Source organism: Abramis brama (genome assembly GCF_963993115.1).
Source record: "Abramis brama genome assembly, chromosome: 4".
In the NCBI taxonomy this organism is placed as follows: domain Eukaryota; kingdom Metazoa; phylum Chordata; class Actinopteri; order Cypriniformes; family Leuciscidae; genus Abramis; species Abramis brama.
In genome coordinates this window covers 36,868,263-36,891,535 of record NC_139966.1, presented here as the reverse complement: position 1 = coordinate 36,891,535, position 23,273 = coordinate 36,868,263, and the positions used below count along the sequence as shown (strand labels likewise).

General features: G+C 39.7%; 3 protein-coding genes across 9 annotated transcripts in view; 2 read left to right on the top strand and 1 right to left on the bottom strand.

Moving 5' to 3' along the window:
* srr (serine racemase) overlaps positions 1 to 3,847 on the bottom strand; it is a 43,684-nt gene extending 39,837 nt beyond the window's left edge. For 2 of the 3 annotated variants that reach the window (XM_084113018.1, XM_084113019.1), the window contains exon 1: positions 3,299 to 3,847. The gene's annotated coding sequence lies outside the window, so the exon portion shown is untranslated. The remainder of the gene's footprint in view (positions 1 to 3,298) is intronic. The other variant, XM_084113020.1, reaches the window with a different exon arrangement.
* On the top strand, positions 41 to 15,768 carry LOC311082283 (solute carrier organic anion transporter family member 1C1-like). Of its 5 annotated transcripts, none has more exons than XM_084113011.1 (15): positions 41 to 274; positions 9,847 to 9,967; positions 10,144 to 10,285; positions 10,467 to 10,599; positions 10,981 to 11,075; positions 11,168 to 11,320; positions 11,415 to 11,513; positions 13,013 to 13,216; positions 13,594 to 13,758; positions 13,849 to 14,044; positions 14,185 to 14,353; positions 14,452 to 14,636; positions 14,713 to 14,777; positions 14,908 to 15,025; positions 15,100 to 15,768. In XM_084113011.1, exons 2-15 carry the CDS (start codon positions 9,860 to 9,862, stop codon positions 15,269 to 15,271), a joined length of 2,004 nt encoding a protein of 667 aa, XP_083969137.1. In that variant the 5' UTR covers positions 41 to 274; positions 9,847 to 9,859; the 3' UTR covers positions 15,272 to 15,768. The 5 variants fall into 5 exon arrangements, with proteins under 5 accessions (XP_083969137.1, XP_083969141.1, XP_083969140.1 ...); XM_084113015.1 differs by having other exon boundaries at positions 116 to 274; positions 14,188 to 14,353; XM_084113014.1 differs by lacking the exon at positions 41 to 274 and adding an exon at positions 1,867 to 2,852.
* A 4,282-nt stretch (positions 15,769 to 20,050) lies between these two features.
* On the top strand, positions 20,051 to 22,905 carry LOC311082031 (zinc finger BED domain-containing protein 4-like). Its single transcript, XM_084112777.1, has 3 exons — positions 20,051 to 21,154; positions 21,448 to 21,764; positions 21,987 to 22,905. Exons 1-3 carry the CDS (start codon positions 20,109 to 20,111, stop codon positions 22,352 to 22,354), a joined length of 1,731 nt encoding a protein of 576 aa, XP_083968903.1. The 5' UTR covers positions 20,051 to 20,108; the 3' UTR covers positions 22,355 to 22,905.
* Positions 22,906 to 23,273: the final 368 nt, after the last annotated feature.

Below are 23,273 nucleotides of genomic sequence, written 5' to 3'. Positions count from 1 at the left end.
CTATGCAAATTCGGAATTAGGAGAACGCCTACTCCACAACGTCACAATTTTTACACTGTACTAAAACCCCTGGAAATAAGTGACTGCCGTCTTCTAGTACTATATTCTCTTTTCCTATTGATCTCTGGAATTGCCAGTCCGCTGTAAACAAAGCTGATTTCATTAAATCTATTTCTAGTTATTCGGGTCTTAGCCTACTGGCCCTGACTGAGACCTGGATCAGACCAGAGGACACTGCCACACCAGCTGCCCTCTCCACTAACTTCAAGGGGTGGTAAAACACGATTTCACTTTTCTAACTTTAGTTAGTGTGTAATGTTGCTGTTTGAGCATAAACATCTGCAAAGTTACAACGTTCAAAGTTTAAAGCAAAGGGAGATATTTGCTTTTAAAGAAATCAATTTCTAAGAACTACAGAAACGGCTGATAGGTATGAGGTTCCATTTGTGCCAAAATTTTGTCGACATGCTGTCTGTCTATGCTATGTGTCGTCTTCCATGTCTATGTGTCTGTTCACTGTCTATGTCTATGTCTATCTGTCTATGCTATGTGTCGTCTTTCATGTCTATGTGTCTGTTCACTGTTTATGTCCATGTCTGTCTGTCTATGCTATGTGTTGTCTTCCATGTCTATGTGTCTGTTCACATGACTCAACTTTTGTCTTTGTCCACTCAACTTACTCCTGTCACCTGTCCTTGTCGTTTGACTGTGTCGTCTTGCGTGTCAATGCTGCATGTGTCATGACTGTGTTTTTTCATTCTGTCGTTGCTATGCGTCGTTTCCCTCTGTCGTTACTATGTGTCGTCTTCCATGTCTATGCTATGCGTCGTTACTATGCGTTGTTACTATGCGACTGTCTCTCTTTTAAATGCCTATTCCACGAATGGTAGTCTACGATTGGCTGTTTTAAAATATAACTATTATCGAAAACAAAATAACAAAATAACCCAGGCAGTCTCATCTACGAGACGTTTAGGCCTCCTCCAATACTGACAGCTGGGCTAATAGTTTGCAGGTTTGCTTAGTGGTAAACTTTTTTCATTTGACTGGTTCAACCGCCACCTGCCCGAATTTAATTAACATATTATTTCACGTCACGTCATCCACCCGATCCGCGGTTTATCTGCATCTCTAGTGTGTGTGTGTGTGTGTGTGAGTTGGCTCGGCCCTCCCTCATGCAATTTAATTGGTTGACATCGCGTGTATGATTGACAGGAACAGAATGTGAGGCTGATCAGACAGTCAAAACAAATGTGTGTGCGCCTTTAGGCCTATATCATTTTTTTTTTCGTTGGTCTTTGAATTAGTCAATTATTTTAAATACAATTAAAATCATTCATTATTAGCCTACATAATGATTTAATTCCTATAGGCTATATTTTTAAAAATAGAGTCGGCTCTTCAGATATGCGAGCCAGCTCCCGACGTTCACCTACAAGAGCCGGCTCTTAGATCCGGCTCATTCGCGAACGACCCATCACTAACGCATAGTAACGACGCATAGTAACGACGCATAGCATAGACATGGAAGACGACACATAGTAACGACAGAGGGAAACGAGGCATAGTAACGACGCATAGCATAGACATGGAAGACGACACATAGTAACGACAGAGGGAAACGACGCATAGCAATGACACATAGCAACGACAGAATGAAAAAACACATAGTCATGACACATGCAGCATTGACACGCAAGACGACACAGTCAAACGACAAGGACAGGTGACAGGAGTAAGTTGAGTGGACAAAGACAAAAGTTGAGTAATGTGAACAGACACATAGACATGGAAGACAACACATAGCATAGACAGACAGACATGGACATAAACAGTGAACAGACACATAGACATGGAAGACGACACATAGCATAGACAGACAGCATGTCGACAAAATTTTGGCACAAATGGAACCTCATAGATAGGGACTACACGACATTCCTGTGGGCTTGCTGACGTCACTAATGGTGCGTTCACGTCATCTCGTATAGATCGTATTTACGAGTTGAACGTACTTGAACGCCACCACAATGTCGTAAATACCAGTGGGGAGCTCGGGATTTTCTCTAAGCTCCGATCTTTACGAGTTGGGGGCGTGTCAGTGATTAACATGGCGGAATACACAATACGTAAAGGTATTTAGCTGTGATATTGTCAGGTTTTTCTATTTACAGCGAAGTTAGCTAATCGCCAACACAGAATATGATAGTATTACAATATAAAAATGCAACATGTAACGATGAGTTGGCAGTGGCTTCATAAATTAATTAAAAACATAAAAATACAAAGTACACCTGATGCACATTTCTTTGTTCTTCATTTTCTAGAACAAGAGTTTAAGAACCTTACTGTATTTTTGTGTAATTAATTAAGAGAAAGTACTTCGCCATCTTGCTCCGACGAAAGTGACTTGAACGCACATGCCGTTATAAGCACGACTTCCCACCTCGTACGTACGAACTTCCCAGGAGGACTTGAACGCACCATAAGCCCAATATTTACATAAACCCCTCCTCTGGGAACACAATACGTAAAGGGGGCGAGGCCATTTTATGTTGCTTTGGAAAAGAGTTGTTGTGGTAGTGGAGTGTCGTTGCCGCTATGCCGTCGAAACGCTGTTATTTTCACCCAGATTGCAGGTCCACTTTGTTCAGTCTTCCTAAGGACGGTTACAATTTATTTTTAACTCGGTCCCTCATAATTATAATCCAAATGTTGCTCTCTGTGCTGCACATTTTCCGGAGGAAAGCTTCTTCAATCTACGCGAGTTCAATGCAGGATTCACACAACGGCTTGTCCTGAAAGATCGAGCAGTTCCAACGTTAAAAACAGAAGCTTACGAGCCACAACCTGTAAGTATGATTTTTTCGTTGATGTGTTTTCCTGTAATAGTTCGTATTGTTAATTGTACGTTGTAGCGAGGAAGTAAACGAAGGACAACGCAGTTTGTCTCCACAAACCAGTTTGTTATGCTAACGTTAATTCATACTTATCCGACAAACACATACAAACTTCTGTTTAATATCACCAGCGCAGCGAACTTGGAATGTCCGTGGTTGTTGTCGTTTATTATTCACTGTAAATTATTCTTTGATTTATAGCTTTTGTGTATTGTTTATCTACAGGCATGCTAAACATGGTTTGTGTTTGATTTGCCTACTGTTGTAAAGCCAATGTTTAGTGTTCGTATTGGGTTAATAGTTCCGGCGACAGATATTTAGCTACAATCGTTTTAAATATACAAAAATAACAGTGTCATATAGCGATCTGCAGTGTTAAAAAAAAAAAAAAAACATACCTTTCTGAAACGTCCTTTAACAGCCGTTCTTGAACTGGTTCTGCTCGATCCTCTCTACTAACATTCTCTGGGTCTGATTCGAGCTCAAACTGATATTAACGCCGTTGTTTACTGAAGCACAAACTACCGGTAAGGGTAAGGGGCGTTTCCGAAACAACGTGCACTTGGCGGTTAGCGAATCACAACACACTGGGCCAGCTAACCAATCTGAGCCCATTGCGTATTTTTGAGGGCGGGGCTTCATAGAACCAGGAAATCATCCGACCGTTTTTACAAGGAGGGACAGAGCAGTGTAGAATAATGGTTAAATATGTGAAAAATAATGCGAATTTTTTAAAACGAAGCATGAACACATCCCAGATAGCAAGGTGACATTGGTTAAATGTTGAAATTCCATCAGAATCATCATTTTGGTTGAGGTTGAAAATTCAATGCTAAATAATATTGGATCAATGTTGAAAAATCAATGCTAAAATAATATTGGAACAATGTTGAAAATTCAATGTTAAAATAATATTGAATCAATGTTGATAATTCAATGTTTTTCAGTGTTGAAAAGACAAACATTGAATCAATGTTGATTTTTGGTCAGCTTAAATTTCTCCACTGGTTGCCTAGACAATCGAAGCGTGGCATAACAGTCAACAGGGCTCCGTTCAGCCCCGACAAAACGTTGCACAACGTTTTTTAAACAGAAACGGTGATGCGTTGAACACACTGTTCTGATGACTCAAGAGTTGCAACTATGGCAGCTGAGAAGACCATTCTTTGTGTTCTTTGTGAATCATTTTCAGAGCCTGATGAAGTCGGTATAAATATGTGTTTATTAATACTACAAAATATGCCCGATGTTACAGTTACTGCACTTGCCGCCCAGAACAAAAGAGAACATCCCAATCGAGAGAAGGGATTGCTGAAACTGAAATGGAAGCACACATCTTACCTAATTCAGACTAAAACACATCTATTTAGCCTCACATACTGACTTTATTTGTAGTTCATACTGTTTTAATACCCTGTATTTTATTTCTCATTTTTAGGAAAAGCACTTAATTACCATTGTTTATTTCTATACCAAATGTCATACACTTGCAATTAAGCTAAAAATATAAACAACTACATCATTATGTTGATATCCTATATTTTTACAATAAAGCTTACGACAAACATGTCTTCTAATATTCTCAGTTGTTGCGTATACCGAGCTGCATCGAACCCATTTGTAAATTACTTTCCTTGAACCCATTGTGCGATTTCACTTTAATACCGCGTGCTTTATATACATGTTGCTGCTGATTGGACTGCAGTTCTGACACACCCACCAAACAAGAGAAAACGTATCTCAAACCCCGTTGCACACCGGTGCACGCCGTTTCCAGGAAACATGACGTTCAACCCGGAAACCGTAGCAAAACGTTGCGCACCGTTTTGAACTTGAACGTGCCCCAGAATTCAAACGCGGCTAACAGATTTTCAAGCGCGAAACAGACAGACAGACGCGAAGCATTCAATGACAGAGTGATTTTTAGAGGTAAGTTAATCTTAAATCTCTAATCTTTCATTTCTCATTTTTATTTATTTATATTTCTTACAACTTGTGTGCTTTTCCTGGGTGAGTCGGAATGAACTGCTATGTTAAATTTATTAATAACATGAACACAAACCAACGGCCGGGATTCAACGGCTTCTGTAAAGCACTTTGGTCTGTTCTAAATGTGCTACATAAATAAAATTGAACTTGAAATATTTATCAGAGTAATGTTTCATTCTTTCTTACCGTAACTTACTGCGCTGTTTTTGTCTTTGTCACCACGAAATGCCATTTCTTTTCTGAATGTGATATTTCCTGTTCAGTTTTTTTGGGCATAAATAAATACATTTGCTTGTAAACTGAAGGATGTAGTTTACTTTGAATGACATTTTGATTAAAAACCATATTTAATTGCAACACTACACGGTCTCTGTCTGAAAGGAGTCATTTAAAAATTCAAGCACAGTACAAGCATGTTAAACTAGCATAGAATCTTGCTGTACATAAAGCAAGATTGATTTTATATTGTTTCTATGTTGATTTAATGTTAAATAAGTGATTTAATTATGGTTGAAATAATATTGATTTTATGACCATATTGATTGATTTTTCAAATAAAAAGGTCATTGATAAATTTCAACATTGATTCAATGATCTTTTGGTTAATGCATTAACATTGATTCAATGTAGATTCAATGTTAGTCTGCTATCTGGGATGTTACAGTGAACCCCACAAACACAATCAAGCCTTCGAAAAAAGGTGTTTTACCACCCCTTTCACTTTCTCACACACCCCTAGCCTGACTGGTAGGGGTGGAGGTACTGGTCTGCTCATCTCAAACGATTGGAAATTTGATCATTTACCACCTCTTTGTGTGACAACAGCTCATTTGAATCACATTCAATTACTATCACTAGCCCTATTAAAATCCATTTTGTAGTTGTATATCATCCCCCAGGTCAGCTTGGCAGCTTCTTGGAGGAGCTTGATGTACTACTCTCATCCTTCCCTGAGGATGGTACTCCTCTCAAAGTTCTTGGAGACTTCAACATCCACCTATAAAAAACTTAGGCTGCTGATTTCCACACTCTGCTTGCCTCATTCGACCTCAAACGAGTATCTACTGCGGCTACTCACAAATCAGGTAATAAATTGAACCTTATTTACACACGCTACTGCTCCACTGACAATACACTGGTCACTCCACTGCACACCTCATATCACTTCCTCCTCACTCTCAACCTCAACCTGCCTCAGAACACAACATACACTCCTCCACAGGTCACCTTTCGGCGAAACCTACGCTCACTCTCACCCTCTCGCCTATCCTCTTTGGTCTCATCCACACTTCCTCCACCTGATCAGCTTTCAACACTAGATACTAACAGTGCAACTGATAATCTTTTCTCCACTTTAACATCCTGCTTGGACAACTTCTGCCCCCTTTCCTCCAGGCCAGCCCGCGTCACACCCTATGCCCCCCTGGTTATCTGATGTTCTCCATGAACATCGTTCTAAACTCAGGGGTGCAGAGAGGAAGTGGCGCAAATCAAAAGATCCTACTGACCTTGGTCTTTATCAGTCCCTCCTCTCTTCCTTCTCTGCTAATATCTCTACTGCTAAAATGACTTACTATCACAACAAAATTAACAATTCTTCAGACTCTCACATGCTTTTCAAAACCTTCTCCTCTCTTCTCAACCCTCCTCCTTCATCAACACTAACAGCTGACGATTTTGCTACATTCTTTATAAATAAAACAACCACCATCAGCGGCCAATTTACCAATCCACAAACTGACACACACATTTTACCACCTAACACACACTTTCTACCCTCCTTCTCTCTACTTTCAGAGGCAGAAGTCTCCAATCTCCCCCTTTCCAATCGCCCTACCACCTGTCCGCTCGATCCTATTCCCGCTAACCTACTTCAAGCCATTTCATCCTCGGTTGTACCCGCACTCACACACATCATAAACACCTCTCTTCACACTGGTACCTTTCCCACAGCATTTAAGCAGGCTCGTGTAACCCCACTGCTTAAGAAACCCACTCTAAATCCAGCACACCTGGAAAATTACAGACCGGTATCTCTCCTTCCATTCGTCGCGAAAACACTTGAACGAGTTGTTTTCAACCAGATCTCTTCCTTCCTTAAACAGAACAACCTCTTGGACAAAAATCAGTCTGGTTTCAAAAGCGGACACTCAACTGAGACTGCCCTGCTCTCAGTAATTGAAGCTATAAGACTGGCAAGAGCAGCTTCCAAATCCTAAGTTCTCATCCTGCTGGATCTGTCTGCTGCCTTTGACACAGTTAACCACCAGATCCTCCTGTCAATCTTAATGATGAAGGGCATCTCGGGAACCGCACTCCAATGGTTCAAGTCTTACCTCTCAGGTAGGTCCTTTAGGGTATCGTGGAGGGGCGTGGTGTCCACGACCCAATTTCTACCTACTGGAGTGCCTCAGGGCTCAGTGCTTGGACCACTTCTCTTCTCCATCTACATGACATCACTAGGATCTGTGATTCAGAAACATGGCTTTTCCTATCACTGCTACGCTGATGACACACAACTCTACCTCTAATTCCAGCCCGATGATCCGACGGTAGCCGATCGTATCTCAGCCTGCCTGACAGACATTTCTGGCTGGATGAAGGACCATCACCTTCAACTAAACCTTGCAAAGACAGAGCTACTCGTGGTCCCGGCCAACCCAACACTTCATCACAACTTCACCATTCAGCTAGACTCGTCATCCATAACTCCATCAAGGTCAGCCAGGAACCTTGGTGTGGTAATTGATGATCAGTTGAACTTCACAGACCACATTGCTAGAACTGCCCGGTCATGTAGATTTGCCTTGTACAACATTAGGAGGATCAGGCCCTTCCTATCAGAACATGCTACACAACTCCTTGTCCAAGCGCTAGTTTTATCCAGACTGGACTATTGTAACGCTTTCCTGGCTGGTCTTCCAGCTTGCACGGTCAAACCTCTGCAACTGATCCAGAATGCCGCAGCTAGAGTGGTCTTTAATGAGCCGAAAAGAGCACATGTCACTCCTCTCCTCACAAAATTGCACTGGTTGCCAGTTGCCGCTTGCATCAAATTCAAGTCACTGACTTTTGCCTACAGAACAACCACTGGTTCTGCTCCCTTTTACTTTAACTCTTTACTTCAGACTTACATGCCATCCAGGAACTTGTGCTCTGCAAGCGAACGTCGTCTTGTGGTGCCATCTCAAAGAGGCACAAAATCACTTTCTCAGACCTTTACCATGACTGTTCCCTGTTGGTGGAATGATCTGCCTAACTCAACCAGAGCTGCTGAGTCCATAGCCACTTTCAAGAAACGGCTGAAGACGCTTCTTTTTCGACAGCACTTGATCCAGTAACACTTTCTCTACTATTCTATTCTATTCTGTTCTATGATAATAAAAAATAAAAAATTACTGCGTTAGATTAAACTGAGAAGGTTTAACTGCTTCTATTGTTCTCATTTGTAAGTTGCTTTGGATAAAAGCATCTGCTAAATGAATAAATGTAAATGTAAACGTCAAAACGATCCCCGTTCACATGGATCTGAAAAGTGAGAAAGTGTTTCTCAAAATCAAGAATGCAAAGAACGGACTTGTGTTCTTGGGGAGAATGCTCTTGCTAGTTGTTCTTGGAAGAATGAACTCACAAGGTGACGAGCGCACAGAACGCTGCTGACATTTTGAGACGATGTGTTCTTGCTGGTATTGCGCAATAATACCCCCGCACAGACGCCGTCTGCAGTACCCAAACATAACGAGAATTATTGACGATAACAGCCAGGCTTTATCGCCCAAGCCTACCCCTCAGCTCAAGGGATTACTCTACAACTGTGCAATGTAATGTATATTCATAACAATAAAGCAACGCCTGTCTCCTTTCATTCTGTTTCCGAAAACGTTTGAGCACATTTTCGATTCGCCATAAATTTTCATAAAAATGGCAATATTTGAAATCTACACAGTTGATTTCTCGCATCAAATGTTCTCAGAAGTGAATTTAGTGATGAAATAGCGTATGAAATTGTAGAAAAACAACTTACTGTATTGACCTGCCTCTCCTTCCTCGAATGCCGAAATGAATGAATGCTGGGATATTTCTGCCGTCAAGTTCACACAAGTTACCAACCGATGCATCCTCGGTAAAATGGACGTGTCACGAACACTTCCGGTTAACCGTTCTTGCCAAAATGCAAACTTGTGTATTGGGACAGTACTTGGGCCACAAAAGATGACGTTTAACAAGAACACAAGTACAGACAAGAACACAGATTGAGAAAGGCCCAGAGACTGTGCTCCAAAAAACGTGTAGAGCATGCACAGCAGAGAGGGAGAGGGAGCGAGAGACCTCCCTGAAATGACCTGTTGCAGGTTGGGATGACATGTAAACAACTTGTGTAAAAAACTACTGCATGTAAATGTGATGGTTTTTGTTTGACACATTAGGGTTAAAGGAACACTCAGTGGAAGTTAAAGATTAATAAAACTGTCTAATGACCTGTAAAAGACACTTTCAGAGATCCTGCTTTGGGCATACTTCAACTGCATATTCAACTGCTTTTTCTCTAAGACACATCTAGACATGTGAGTGTTTCAAAATTGTGAATTAATAATATTTTAATCATGTTTGCATTTGATTACGATGTATTTTGCATTTAATCATCTCTGACATGATAGAAGTGGATGGATACACTTTTTTTATTTAAGAAAAAAAGAAAAGAAACTGTAACTGCTTAAGCCCGTTAAATAGTGGTTCTTAACTTTATTTATTTTTTGTCCGTTTTTAAGACATCGAGGCAGTTTAACATAGTATCAAAATGTATTTGTTTTATTGGTGTTATTTTTTATTGTATTTTTTTTCACTTATGACATTTTTTACAGTTTCCATTTTTCCACATAAGCACACAACTTCAACTTTGCACAGTTTGTCTTCTTTCATTTTTCATTAGTTTGTGATTTGTTTACCTCTTCACTAGCCCATTGTTCACCATGACAGAGGAGGGCAGCCCAGAGGGGTTCTTTGAGTCCAGACCAATGGAGCATTCAGACAGTAATAAGAAAACATCTCAGGCCAAATGCTGCTCCCCAAGCCTAAAGGCAAGAGACATTGTCTTTGACCATATGCATGTTTAACCTAGCAACAAGTGTAGAACCACTATTAGCTGATTATTTGTTTTAAAAGTGGTGTATAATAGCTGTTATACTTCTGACAAAAAAAAAACAAAGGTTAAATCTTCTGATTTAATCTCTTTTCTACCCTTGTGCCTGGAAAGATCTTTATTGGTGTACTTGCCTTCTGTTATTTCTCCAAATCCCTGACGGGGGCTTACACCAAAAGCACCATCACTCAGATTGAGAGGCGGTTTGAGATCCCAAGTTCTACTGTTGGTATCATCGATGGCAGTTTTGAAATGGGTGAGTTGAGATGTGTCGAGCTGCACTGAGAAATGAGGGCCGAGGTTCACCCATTAGATGAGTACTTATAGCAGTGAGTCACACCACTGAGGCTGTAATGTGACTAAATTTGGGACAGTTGATTGATGGTATGCTATGACACAACATAGAGCTTGTTAAATAACGTCACATTTGCTTACAGGTAATCTGTTGGTCATCACTGTGGTAAGCTACTTTGGTGCTAAGTTTCATAGGCCCAAGATCATTGGAGCAGGGGTCCTGCTGATGGGTATAGGGACACTGATAATGGCTTTACCTCACTTCATAATGGACCGGTGAGTAACATTCATGGGTCAATGACAAATGAGGCATGTTCAGTTTCATATGATTTAAAAAAACTCTTGAAACTCATGAAAAGTTCAAATGTAATGAATTAAAAAAATGTAATTTAGTCCAAGCATCATGTAAAAGTTATATTTTCCTTATCTGATAGTTTAAGAGATTTGTCGATTATAAAATGTGTTTTTTAAGTCATTGTATCTATTAATTACTTTTAATGTTATGTTGAATGAAATAATGGATGGCCATCACATAATACCCCTAATTAGCATATTCATACTAAAATATTTAATAAAGATCCACCTCATAAAATTCAGTATTCTTGAAGATCTGTGTTTTAAATGCTTTTATTATTTATGTCTGTTTGTTTCTGACAGGTACAAGTATGATACAGCTACAGATGCTGATAATTTCACAGTGAGATCCACATGCTCATCTGACACCCAGAATACTGTTCAACAGCTTGTGTCCGGTAATGCATGGTTATATGTGTAAGCATGTAAGTTATTTTAATTGTAAATTGCAGTAAAATACCCAACAAAGCACTCTATATGGGTTGAACAGGATGTCAAAAAGGGGAAGAGGAAAGCTCGCCCACATGGGTGATTGTGCTGTTGGGAAACATTATTCGTGGCATCGGGGAAGCCAGCATCGTTCCTTTGGGAATGTCTTTCATAGATGATTATGCACACCCAGAAAACTCTGCTTTTTACATTGGTGAGAAAATGGTTGTGTGTGTGTGTTTTTTTTTTTTATCTCAAACCAAAGTACCCATGTCCCTCATGTGATTCAGTCAATTTTTTTTCTGTAGGTTGCCTGCACACACTTGGAGTGATTGGGCCAATTTTCGGTTACTCGTTAGGATCTCTTTGTGCTAGACTTTACGTGGACATTGGCTTAGTTGATAGAGGTGAGTTAAAAATGTTATACCTTAGAAGTCACTAACAAGAAAGTACCAAAAAGAAGTGCAGTATTACTTTGTTTGTTTTGACATGTACCATGATAGTACTTCCTCTTTGAAGAACCTTGAGGTACCATGCAAATACAAAATATCATACATATTCATATTCATGGTATATGCATATGGTAATGGTCAAGGTGGAGTTAGAGGGTCGGTAAGGTCTCAATCTGGAAAACGGGACCACCACAGAAGCTTTTTCTGAGCAGAAGACCACCATGGCAAAACTAGAACCATCGTGGCAGAACAGTTGAACATGATGGTGGAGCAGGAGGCCTCAGGGGCTCAGGAAAGGCCAGAGAAGCAAATGACCCAGGATAGGAAGGCAGACTATGAGGCCTCAGGAAAGCCGGCTGAGTGGAAGACCACAGAAGAGCCAACAGATTAGAAGTTAGAAACCTACCATAGGGAACCAGAAGTGTGGGTTGTGCCACAAGGATCAGGGTAAATATGCTTCAGGGGAAGTATCAGCAGATGCAGCTGGGAGCACTGAGTTGGTCTTCAGGCTGTAGATGGACTGAGCCATTGCCACCATCCATTACTGTCACCAGGAGAACAGACCCATTTGGTACCTTGGGGAAAACAGGACTCCCTGGAAAGTTAGGAGAAACAGAATTAGGGGAGCCCAATACATGAAGCCATGGAGGCTGAAGCAACTAGGAGTCTGGCAGAATCAATGGACAGAGGTAACAAGGTAAAACTGGAGGGAGGAGTAACATAGAGGGAACCAGTGAAAGGAGGGACCCCTGAGGAGTTGATGGATGGAAATACCATGGAGGAGCTGGTGGAGTAGTAAAGGAGGATTAAGGTTGGGCTTTGCGGCCAGAACAAAAGGTTCAATGGAGACTCCTGTTACCTACGAGAATTATAGCCCATGAGTGGCCTCTATGGTAAGGAAAAGGGAATGGAAGAAAGGATGGTTGATTTCAACAACAGAGATGGCAGGGATGAAGATCTGGTTGCTCTCTGTGGTTAAGATAAAGGAGGAGTGTTATTAGCTTGTCCTCTGCGAGAAGTTAAGATCCCGCTGGGTTCATAATAAAGGGCTGGTCTACTTTCAGGTAGACAACACACACAATTTAATGGCGAACCCAAGTGCAGGGTCTTTTTTTTTTTTAAAGTTTAAAAACAGTGAACAGGTAAGGATGATAACAGTTGGGATTGCAGGACAGGTAAGATAGGAACCACACAGATGGAGAACAGATGAAAATAAGGAGTCTTTCGATGAAGGAAAGCTGAGATGGACAAGAGGTAAATAACTCTACTAACTAAGAACAGAGATCAGACACTGAGTGACTGTGGAGTATAAATGCTGCTCTTGATAGCAGGTGTGATAGAATATATGGAGTGGGCGAATAGTGAAATGATGTAGACCGGGCTGGTGGAGGTGTCACATAAATATTTTTCTAACACATAGACTGCTTATTTGTATATTTTCTTCTCATTATCAGAGAGTGTGACCATCACCCCTCAGGACTCTCGCTGGGTTGGGGCCTGGTGGTTGGGTTATGTGGTTTCTGGGCTGTTGACTCTGCTTGCTGCTTTGCCTCTCTGGTTCCTGCCAAGAGCTTTACCTGAAAACCCCCAAACCTATGAGTTAGACAACCCCTCAAAACAACATAAACGCACACCCAGCATTACAGAGATAGCTAAAGGTATGGCAACCTTACACAGACCACAAGGGTTAGATGCATACAATTTAGGTCTAGTTAAATCTAATTAGTCACTGAGACTAATTAGTCATATGTAGTACTTTATGATGTTTGTGTGTGTGTGTGTGTGTGTGTGTCACTATGGAGCTTTACAGTTTCAGTCTCTTTTAATTATACATATTGAATTATACATATTGCCAGGAGATCCTCCAGAAAATCAAATTTATGTAACACAGATCAACGTAATACAGGTTTGGAAGAATACGAGTTTTCAGGAAATTATTGGTGGTTATTATTATAAATTATAAAGTGTTATTATGGTCTACTATGACAAATAAAAGAGATTGTTCTAAATATTTGCTTATTTGCTTGTTTTCTAGATTTTGGGCCGTCTCTGAAGCGTCTGCTCACCAACAAGATCTATCTCCTCTACCTGGTTTCCAATGTAGTGGCATTCAATGCCTTTGCCATATTAATAACATATACACCAAAGTATTTGGAACAACAGTTTGGACAAAGTGCATCCAAGACCAACTTTCTCATAGGTGACAACTGCCATGATTATGGCCATGTTTGTTTTTTTGTTGTTGTTGTTGTTGGCTGTTTAAACGGAGTGTGCTTATATATTTCTGTAGGAGTGATATCTGTTCCGCCCTCGGCTCTGGGTATATTCCTGAGTGGGTGGATAATGAAGAGGTTTAAACTGGATCTGCTGGGATCTGCAAGAATGTTCTTGTTCAGTGCAATTGCTGCATTGTTTCTCACCATACCTTGCTTTGCTCTTAGCTGTGAAAATACAGATGTCGCTGGGGTCACGGTGCCCTATCAAGGGTACTTTCATCTCCAGTCACACTCTTATTGCATCATGGAAACTATGCATTATCCATCAATTCAATCTATCCTTAACGAACTGCTTGCCCTATCTAGGGTCATATAAATATGTAATATAATATAATCAATTGTTTATGTAGCAGAACTGTAGAAGTTCAGAATATAAGCAGTGATGTACTCACTTCTTGTAATGCCGACTGTGGGTGTCCTGACTTCCAATGGGATCCAGTGTGTGGACAGAATGGAGTGACCTACATCTCTCCTTGTCACGCAGGCTGCAGTTCCACTCGTGGCACAGGACAGAATATGGTGAACAACTATCTTTAACTGTTGACTTCAAATTCATTATTACATGTGTTTGAGTGTCTTTTCTTTCATTTTTTTTTTCATTTGCATTTGTTTGTCAGACATTCCACCACTGTACATGTGTCCAGAGCTGGGGAATGAGTGCTGGGAACTCCTCTGCAGTGCTTGGACAGTGTTCACGACAGAGCAGATGTACTATAATGTTCTACATCTATCTGGCACTGCAGTCTTTCGCCTTTTTTGTGTACAGTCTGGGCACTGTTCCCTTCTTCATCATCTCATTGAGGTTCTGTTTAATTACTTTACATGCTTTGTATTTATATGGATGAAATTTGTATTAAATGTTTAATCCGTTCTTGCAGGATTGTGGATCCTGAGCTGAAGTCTCTCTCAGTGGGCCTGCAACTGTTAGTTTTAAGAGTTTTGGGTAAGTTCACATATGTATTGTTTGGGTTTATTTAGAAGAAGTGCCCCAAGAATGGAAATTAATTCACAGATGTTTTTCACATTAAGGTCTGGCACAGCATTGTTTTTAATGTAATTTCACTCTTTTAAAGGTGGTATTCCTGCTCCCATTTACTTTGGGGCTCTTATTGACTCTACCTGTCTGAAATGGGGTCACAATAAATGTGGTGGAAGAGGTGCTTGCAGAATGTATGCCACTGAGACTTTTAGGTGAGCAAATCTGGCAGGAGTATTCTATGTAGCCCCAACTAATGCATGCTAAAATGTAATGTGACCCTCATTAGGTTCCTGTTTCTGGGACTGGTCAACTGTCTCCGGTTGTTAGGATATATCCTGTTATGGGTGGCCATCACACAGATTAACAGGAAAGTACAGAATGATAAACGGAAGTCCAAGGACATAGAACTGCAAGAAACTATGCTGTATGGTCCAGAACAGCAGAATACTCTAAAATAATGTTCTGCGTTGTTTTATTCTGTATTTGTATATGATTGCTTTTTTATGTGCTTTGTTTTTTTTCCTGGGTCATTTTAAAAATATGGTGACATATGGAGGAATGACATACGTGAAATCCACACGTACCAGATGTGGGCCGCGCACATATGCATTCAAATGCGCATACCTATTGACTAAACATGTAATGCGCATGTGTATGCCGTTACCGTTTTCACAGATTCACGTTCTGAAGTTTACACAGAAATTATAACGGTATTACTTACAAAACTTGTTTTCAGTTGAAAAACGGTGTTGTGTAAGCGGCCCTTAAGTTAATAACTAATGATTTTTACAACGGAAATGAATCGATCAAAAACTTAAGCTAGACAATGACTTTCTTCTAGAGCTGCTGTACTTCCAAAACAATCTTTGTTGCATTAATTTCCTATTATCACTGTAAAGCTTCTTTGAAACAATCTGTATTGTAAAAAGCACTATATAAATGGAGGTGACTTGAATTCACTTGACTACAGTAATGTTTTCTTTAGACTAGTGACTTGTCTACCATCACGACAGCTTTGCTATAACTGTGTAACGAGTTAGCTCAAAGAAATATTAATAATCAATCATAACTTGTTATAACTGATAATGAATATCTGGATCAGTTAATAGAATCAACTTAATGTAGTAAAATTAATATTACAATCAACCCACCTGTTCGTCCCATGAACACTCAGGGTTAATTGTCTATTCATTCTAAGAAATATTCATTTCCGGGGGAGGGAAATGTCTTTCTTACTGTACAATAGAGCCTGTAGTCAAAATCTAAATCGTAAAGTAAACTTTGTTACAAGCAGAGAATCAGAACCAAATATGTATTGTGCACATGTTTTAGTAACTAAATCACAAACATAACTAATCTAAACACACATACATACATGCATATGTAAAATGGTGAGAGACAGAATGGAACCGGAAGCAGGAAATGGAACTATGGAAAAGATCCATTTAACTATGAAAAGAACCATCAGCTTATCATTTTCAGAGCACCTCATTAAACTTGCATTGCCTTTGCAGTGGAAACAATTCTTGAAGTTCTTGGAAAAGGATGTTGATGGTTCGGTGAGTGTCAAACGTTGAAGTTGCAATCGTTTTTTTCTCCGTTGGATGAAGAAGATATGATGAACTTGAGTGGTTTGTTTGACTCTGTTCTGGTTGAAGGTTTTCTCTCCCTCCATGAGCACATGGCTCACCACATGCAGATTGTGACCTGCCGGCCCTGGGCTGGAAAGGCCACGCAGGAAACCAAGGAGTGAGGAAGTCGGAAGAGTTGGTGGTTTCCCATTCAGTGATGGTAAAGTTGCAGTTTTCTTCTGAGTTGGATTGAAGAAAATACAGTCTGACTCTGTTGGGAGAGTGAAGGGATAGCAGGCTGTGGTCACGGCCTGCCGAAGAAGCAGCATTGAAGGCCAGAAGAAGAGAGAGAGCGTCACTGTGAATTTGTCTCTAATAAAGCCTAAGAAAGGCCCCACCTCTCCGGGTTTGCTTGACCAATGAGAAGGGTGGAATTTCCAAGCAATCTTTGTTTTAAGCGTGCTCATTTGCATGTGCAGCTGGATTGGTTTCTGATGAAGAAACTAAGAAAGATTCTTGAAATACTAATATGTTGCGCAGCTATCGGCATATCATGCACACAATCATTTCGATCTTCAAAGTACCAATTTATAGAGACCAAACATGGTATAGGTGAGGTTACATTGACCGTTGGTTCTATCAAAAAATACACAGTATCAAAAAAATAATAGAATTAAAAGACACTACACAAGACAGTAAATCATTCACCCAATTTTCTGGGATGCATGTTCATATAGATCAGTTTGTCTATAAATGAATGCAGCAAAGTCTGTTTTGAGGTCTGTTTCTGTCTTCCCTATGGTCCCTGCCTTGGCCACATGACCACATTTTTAACAGCAATAAAACAACTTATCTGATCGTAGTCATGGTAACTAAGACCCTTCTTGCCCTTGTTGGGGGAATGGGACCAGAGTGAGTTTTAAAGATTATTTGTTACATATAACAAATAATTGTGTCTGATTTGTCTCAGTCGTTACAACGGTTTTCCAGCAGTTTTACAACTGTTTTTTTGTTTTTTTGCTAGTAGCAGCAAAACGTTTGTTGTTGCCAAAGGTTTACTGCTGGTTCAGTACAGGCGGAAAGCTGCAAATCTCTGGGAATTATTATAGGAAATTGATTTGTTTGCCATTAATTTTCAACATATTAACAGCAAGTTTACTGTTTTGCAAAGACACTGAACTGTGCATGTGAACGCACACACAAGCCACTGCAGCCATCTACATATTCCACCTAGTAAGCAGATTTGTGTTGTCATGCATTGTTAGTTGAAGCATGCATTGTTAATTTTTCACTCTGTTCAATTAATATGGGGTGTTATAAATCGTAAAGGTTAGGTTAGAAAATACATATAATATTGTCTATTTGCAATATACTATGTATTTATTAATTAAAGAATTTAATAATCAATAAAACATTTTTAAAAAAATTATACATGTAAGATATCATGCTGTAGCACCACTGGACCAGCGGTTTGGAAAATGGATGGATGGATGATTCAGCTGTGGCGCCATCTTCTACGAAACTGTTTGGATTCATTCGGCACGACCCTTACAGTGAACAGAGGTGGACGAAGTACACAACTTCCTTACTTGAGTGAAAGTATAGATACTACTGGTCAAATATTACTCCGTTACAAGTAAACGTTGTAAAGACCTATTTTTACTTAAAGTCCAACTGAAATCAAAATTGACCCTATTTACTTTGTTAGCGCATATTACTAGTCTTGTGGTGAACAATTAATCCGTGCAAGTTAAAACACAGAAAAAAATTGTTTGCCTTCGTAATCTTTAATCAAAGTCTGAAAAGTTACTTCCGGTCTGGAATGGCGTCCCTTCTCTGATGACGTAGGTTTGAGGACTTGGGTTGGGAAACCCTAACCACTCCCCTCAAACCGTTAGTCTGCTATGAGTGAGAGATGGAGAGGAGGAGCGCTAGAGTAAAACCCTGCCCTCTGTTCAATATTCCGTTTCACTGGGAAATACGTCACAGCACTGGAGAAAAGTAGTTTGCAACTTCCGGTTCACGCGGACTTTAAGTAAAAGTACAGAAGTACTCGTTTTTAAAAGTACTTAAGTATCAAAAGTAAAAAGTAAATGTCAATGCATTGTTTTATTGTTGTATGTAATACTTAAAGGACCGTATGCCTCTAAATTTATGCCTGCATACCTACCCTCATGTCAATATCAAATTTATTTCTAGAACACAGTTCCAGTAGTGGGATTGAATGTGAGATTGATCGCTCAATAATGTCCACAATGGTTTCCGACACCCAAATGGCTGTTCCCTCAAATAGTGCCCTATTTAATTTTTTTGGGGCTTTTAGTATGAATATGTTAGCCTTACTGTTATCTATAAGCTAGTGTGCTCCAAAAAAGTGACAAAATTTGCATTTAGAAGACCAAACCCAGCATTGAAAATGAAAATCAGGTTTATGTCAGAATCCAATGTCAGATTGACGTTGATCTCCAACGTTGGACAGACGTTGTATTGTGGTTGAAAATGAAAATCGGGTTGACGTCAGAAACCAACATCAGTCGGGTTCTGACGTCAACCCGTCCTTTATTTTCAATGAATATCCAACGTCAATCTGACGTCGGGTTCTGATGTCAACCCGACATTCATTTCCAACCAAAATGCAACCCTGCAACCAAAATCATCCCTGACTGATGTTACTTTCTACTCAAGGACCTTGACAAAATTGTAGTGGAGTAAAAAGTACGATATTTGTCTTTCAAATGTAGCGAAGTTAAAGTACAAAGTTTCCAGAAAAAATAATACTCAAGTAAAGTACAGATACTCAAAAAGTGTACTTAAGTACAGTACTCAAGTAAATGTACTTTGTTACTGTCCACCTCTGACAGTGAATTATGGGTATTATGGGTATTATTCCATTGAGTATACATCAGAAGTACACTCATTATTGTGGTGCATTATGGGATTGAATGAGTGCACTCAATAACGTCCACTATGGTTTTGAACACCACTACAAATGACTGTCCCCTCAATTGGTGCCCTATTTAAGTGTATGGGGTGATTTCAGACACAGCAATCATTCTCTTTCGAGGGAACTCAGCACTGCATCATGAAGCTGATGTCTGTCCGTCGTAGTTTAGGTCACACGTCTGCTGAGGTGGCATGGCGGCTCAGATCATGGGGTCACAGATGGAGCTTGAAACGGAAAGAGCAAGCGGGAAGAGTGCTTCTTCTCAAGCGGGCAGTGGTGGACAGTAACGAAGTAAATGTAATTCGTTACTGTACTTAAGTAGCTTTTTTGCGTATCTGTACTTTACTGAAGTATTTCAATTTGGGGAGACTTTTACTTTAACTCCACTACATTTCAAGGTCAAATATCTTACTTTTTACTCTATTACTTATCTTATTTTAATTTAAAGTAAACAATGAGCTAATTAAAGTAATTATTACAAGTCGGGAACATAATGATTACATTATACGAAAATTTAGCATTGGTGCATGTATGATGCTAAAACAGTTGACTGGTGGAGTGCTCCTTATTAACAGTGATTGTTATTTTCAAAAGTTCAGCTTCCAAAGACTGTGATCTAACTAAGCCTATTCTGAAAATAATGTACACTGTAGCATACATCTATGACATGCTAAAAGCACATGAAATGCTTATTTTATTTAATCAAAGAGAGGAAACTGATCTCTGGTTTAACTTAATGTTTTGAATGTTTCCTTATTGCAGAGAAAACATGGTAGCCACATGCAGAGATATATTGCCCTAACAGCGCCAAGGAAAAGAAAAATGGAGAGCGAGGAGGCTCCTTCAACCTCCAGACAGTTGAAGTTGAGAGAAACCAAGCTAGTCACACAGAAGAATGTTGATCATGCAGTGTTGAATTTTGTGACCCAGAGTCTACGACCCTTTAGTGTGGTGGACCAGCCATCATTTCAAGCTTTCTTGCATGAACTTCAGCCTAACGCCTCTCTCATGTCAAGGACCACTCTGCGACGTAAGATGGATGAGGCAGTACTTGAAATGAATAAAAATCTAAAAAAAGCAATGTCAGGCATCGATTTCATAGCAACGACAACAGATTGTTGGAGTTCAAGGAGAAGAGGTTTCATCGGTGTCACTGGCCACTGGGTTGATCCTAACAGTCTGGAGAGGTGCTCAGTAGCACTAGCATGCAGGCAGCTCAAAGGTTCGCACATTTTTGATGTTTTGGCTTGCACACTAAATGACATACATTCTGAATTCGGCATACAGAATAAGGTTGTTCGAACTACTACGGACAATGGGTCAAATTTTTTAAAGGCATTTCGTATATATGGACAGCAAAATGAGAACAATAACTCTGCTTCAGGTGAGGCTGAAGATGATGAGATCAATGACGAGATGTGTGGTGATGATGAGGACGTGGATGGTGTTGAGGTGGACTTTGTAGAGGTCACAGCTGTTTTAGATGAAGATGATGGCTTACAATTCCAACTTCCGAAACATCATCGATGTGCCTGCCATTTATTAAACTTGGTTTCCACAGTGGATGCAGCAAAAGCCTGTTCAAATGAAGCCTACAAGAATCTGTCCCGATCAGCATTCGCTAAGTGTCATGCACTATGGAATAAGTGTGGCAGATCTGCTGCTGCTGCAGAGATTATAGAAGACTCTTGCAAAATTCAGCTGATCCGCCCCAACGCAACAAGGTGGAATTCCTTATTTCTCGCCATTGAGAGAATTCTTCGAATAATTAAAGATCAGGAAGAGGGGGCTATCAGAACCGTCTGCACGTCATTCAAGTTGCCAATGTAAGTGCTGTTGTTTTTTTGTTTTGTTTTTTTCTTCCATTTCTTTAAATTCATGTTCCAGTAATGATAATGGTAAACACCATGTTTGTTTTTTTAAACGCATTACTTTGAATAGTTGTTTGACTACTCCATGCTCAGTAAGGATTGGATAGGAGTAGATACTGGGAGAAGTACAAGAATTTATGACTCTTGAGGGCCTAGTAATTCCACTGTTTGTAAAATGACACACACACACACACTTAAAATTGTAATGACATGAAATTATTAATTGTTGTTGTTTCAATGTGTGATAGGCTGAGTCCAGTTGAAATGGCCTTTCTGGAGGAGTATGCCAGGACCATGAGCCCCGTTGCCAAAGCCCTCAACATTCTACAGGCTGAAATCGATGTTCAGATGGGATGGCTTCTGCCTACTCTGACCCTCCTCATCTCGAAACTTGACCGAATTGGCATTACCTCCAGGTACTGCAAACCTCTGGTTGGTGCCCTACAAGAAGGCCTGCAGCAGCGGTTTGGAAACATGCTGGTAGAGCCAGAGTTTATTGCGGCTGCAATACTTGTCCCGAAATTTAAAACATCCTGGACATCGGATGAAAACATTGTCAAACTAGGTAAGATTATTTTATTTTTATTTTTAAAAGTGTCATTAGTTAAAGATTCAGAGAAACTGAGCCAAATGTTTTTTTTTTAAGATATCCAACTAAAATTTTATCTTGACATTCTCAATTTGTTTAGGTTTGTTTAAATACTGTTCTTTTGATATTTTAATCTGGAGAAATGTGTGATTATAGTAAAGTTTTAATTCTTAGCATCTATGCGAATGTCCATTTCAGGCCTGGACTACATCAAGGACCATCTGGAGGAAGAGACTTTGAATCAGCTGCCAGCTGATGGTTCCAGTGGCTCTGAGGAAGAGGACTTCTTTGCGAGCATGAAGCCTACTCATGGTCAGGAAGGTATCAAGCAGTTAGATGGCTACCTTGCCTGCAAAGCTGATGACAAAGTCATTCTCAAGTCCTTCCCATCAGTCTGTAAGTTGTCTTTGAAGCTCAATACTGCTTTACCCGCCTCTGCAGCTTGTGAACGTCTTTTCAGCACAGCAGGGCTTATTTTCAGTCCCAGGAGGGCAAGAATGGACTCACACAACTTTGAGAATCAGCTCCTTCTCAAGCTGAATAAAAGATATTGCCACTTTAGTTAGATCATCAGTGCCAAACTGTACTAGCATGCTCACCAAAAGTACACTTAATGGAATGCTGATTAATAAAGTTTACTGCCACAACTATTGTTCATTGCCATTTGAGGCTTGTTATTTTAGTATGTCACTTGTGATGACAGGTTATGTAATTTGTTTTGAGATTTTCACACTATGCTGAGGTCACCTTAGTTGATATATTTTATTCATTTATTTAATTTAATTTTTTTTACCAAGTATCACCAGGTTTCATGTGAAGCAGTATAGAGTTAATAATACACAAATACTGACAATTACATGTAAAAGCATTACTAAATATTGTTCCTGACTGTGTGGGGAATTCATAACTGAAATAGTATTATATACACCTACTGTATGCAGTTGTGACTGGCAAGTGCGTTTCTTCTGATCACAAACACTAGTTCCTATTACAGTGAATCTGATATGGCCAGTTTATATTTATACACAGAGACATTCAGATATGATATAGTAAAGGAAAACTCATGTGAACCTGTGTTTTGCAAGTTTAAGTTTAAATAAAAACTTGGATAACTGTTACAAATAAATGTTAAACTGAAACTACCTGCTCTCAAGTCCTGTTATTTCATTTAGTTCTAAAGGAATTTTTTGTGCTTATGAACTTTTTTTATAGACATCAGTGTCTGACTAATTAATGTCATTTTATTAATAGATTGGTGTGCCAAGAGTGACATTAGAGTCTTTATGTAGACTGAGTTAAGGAAGAGTCTTGTGACAAAAATGATAATAGGACATTATAGCCATAAAAAAAGCATTGTACTTGGATACTTAAGTACATTTGAAGGCAAATACTTTTGTACTTTTACTCAAGTGAATGTTTAAAGGCAGCACTTCTACTTTTACTTGAGTAATATTTTACCTTGGGTATCTATACTTTAACTCAAGT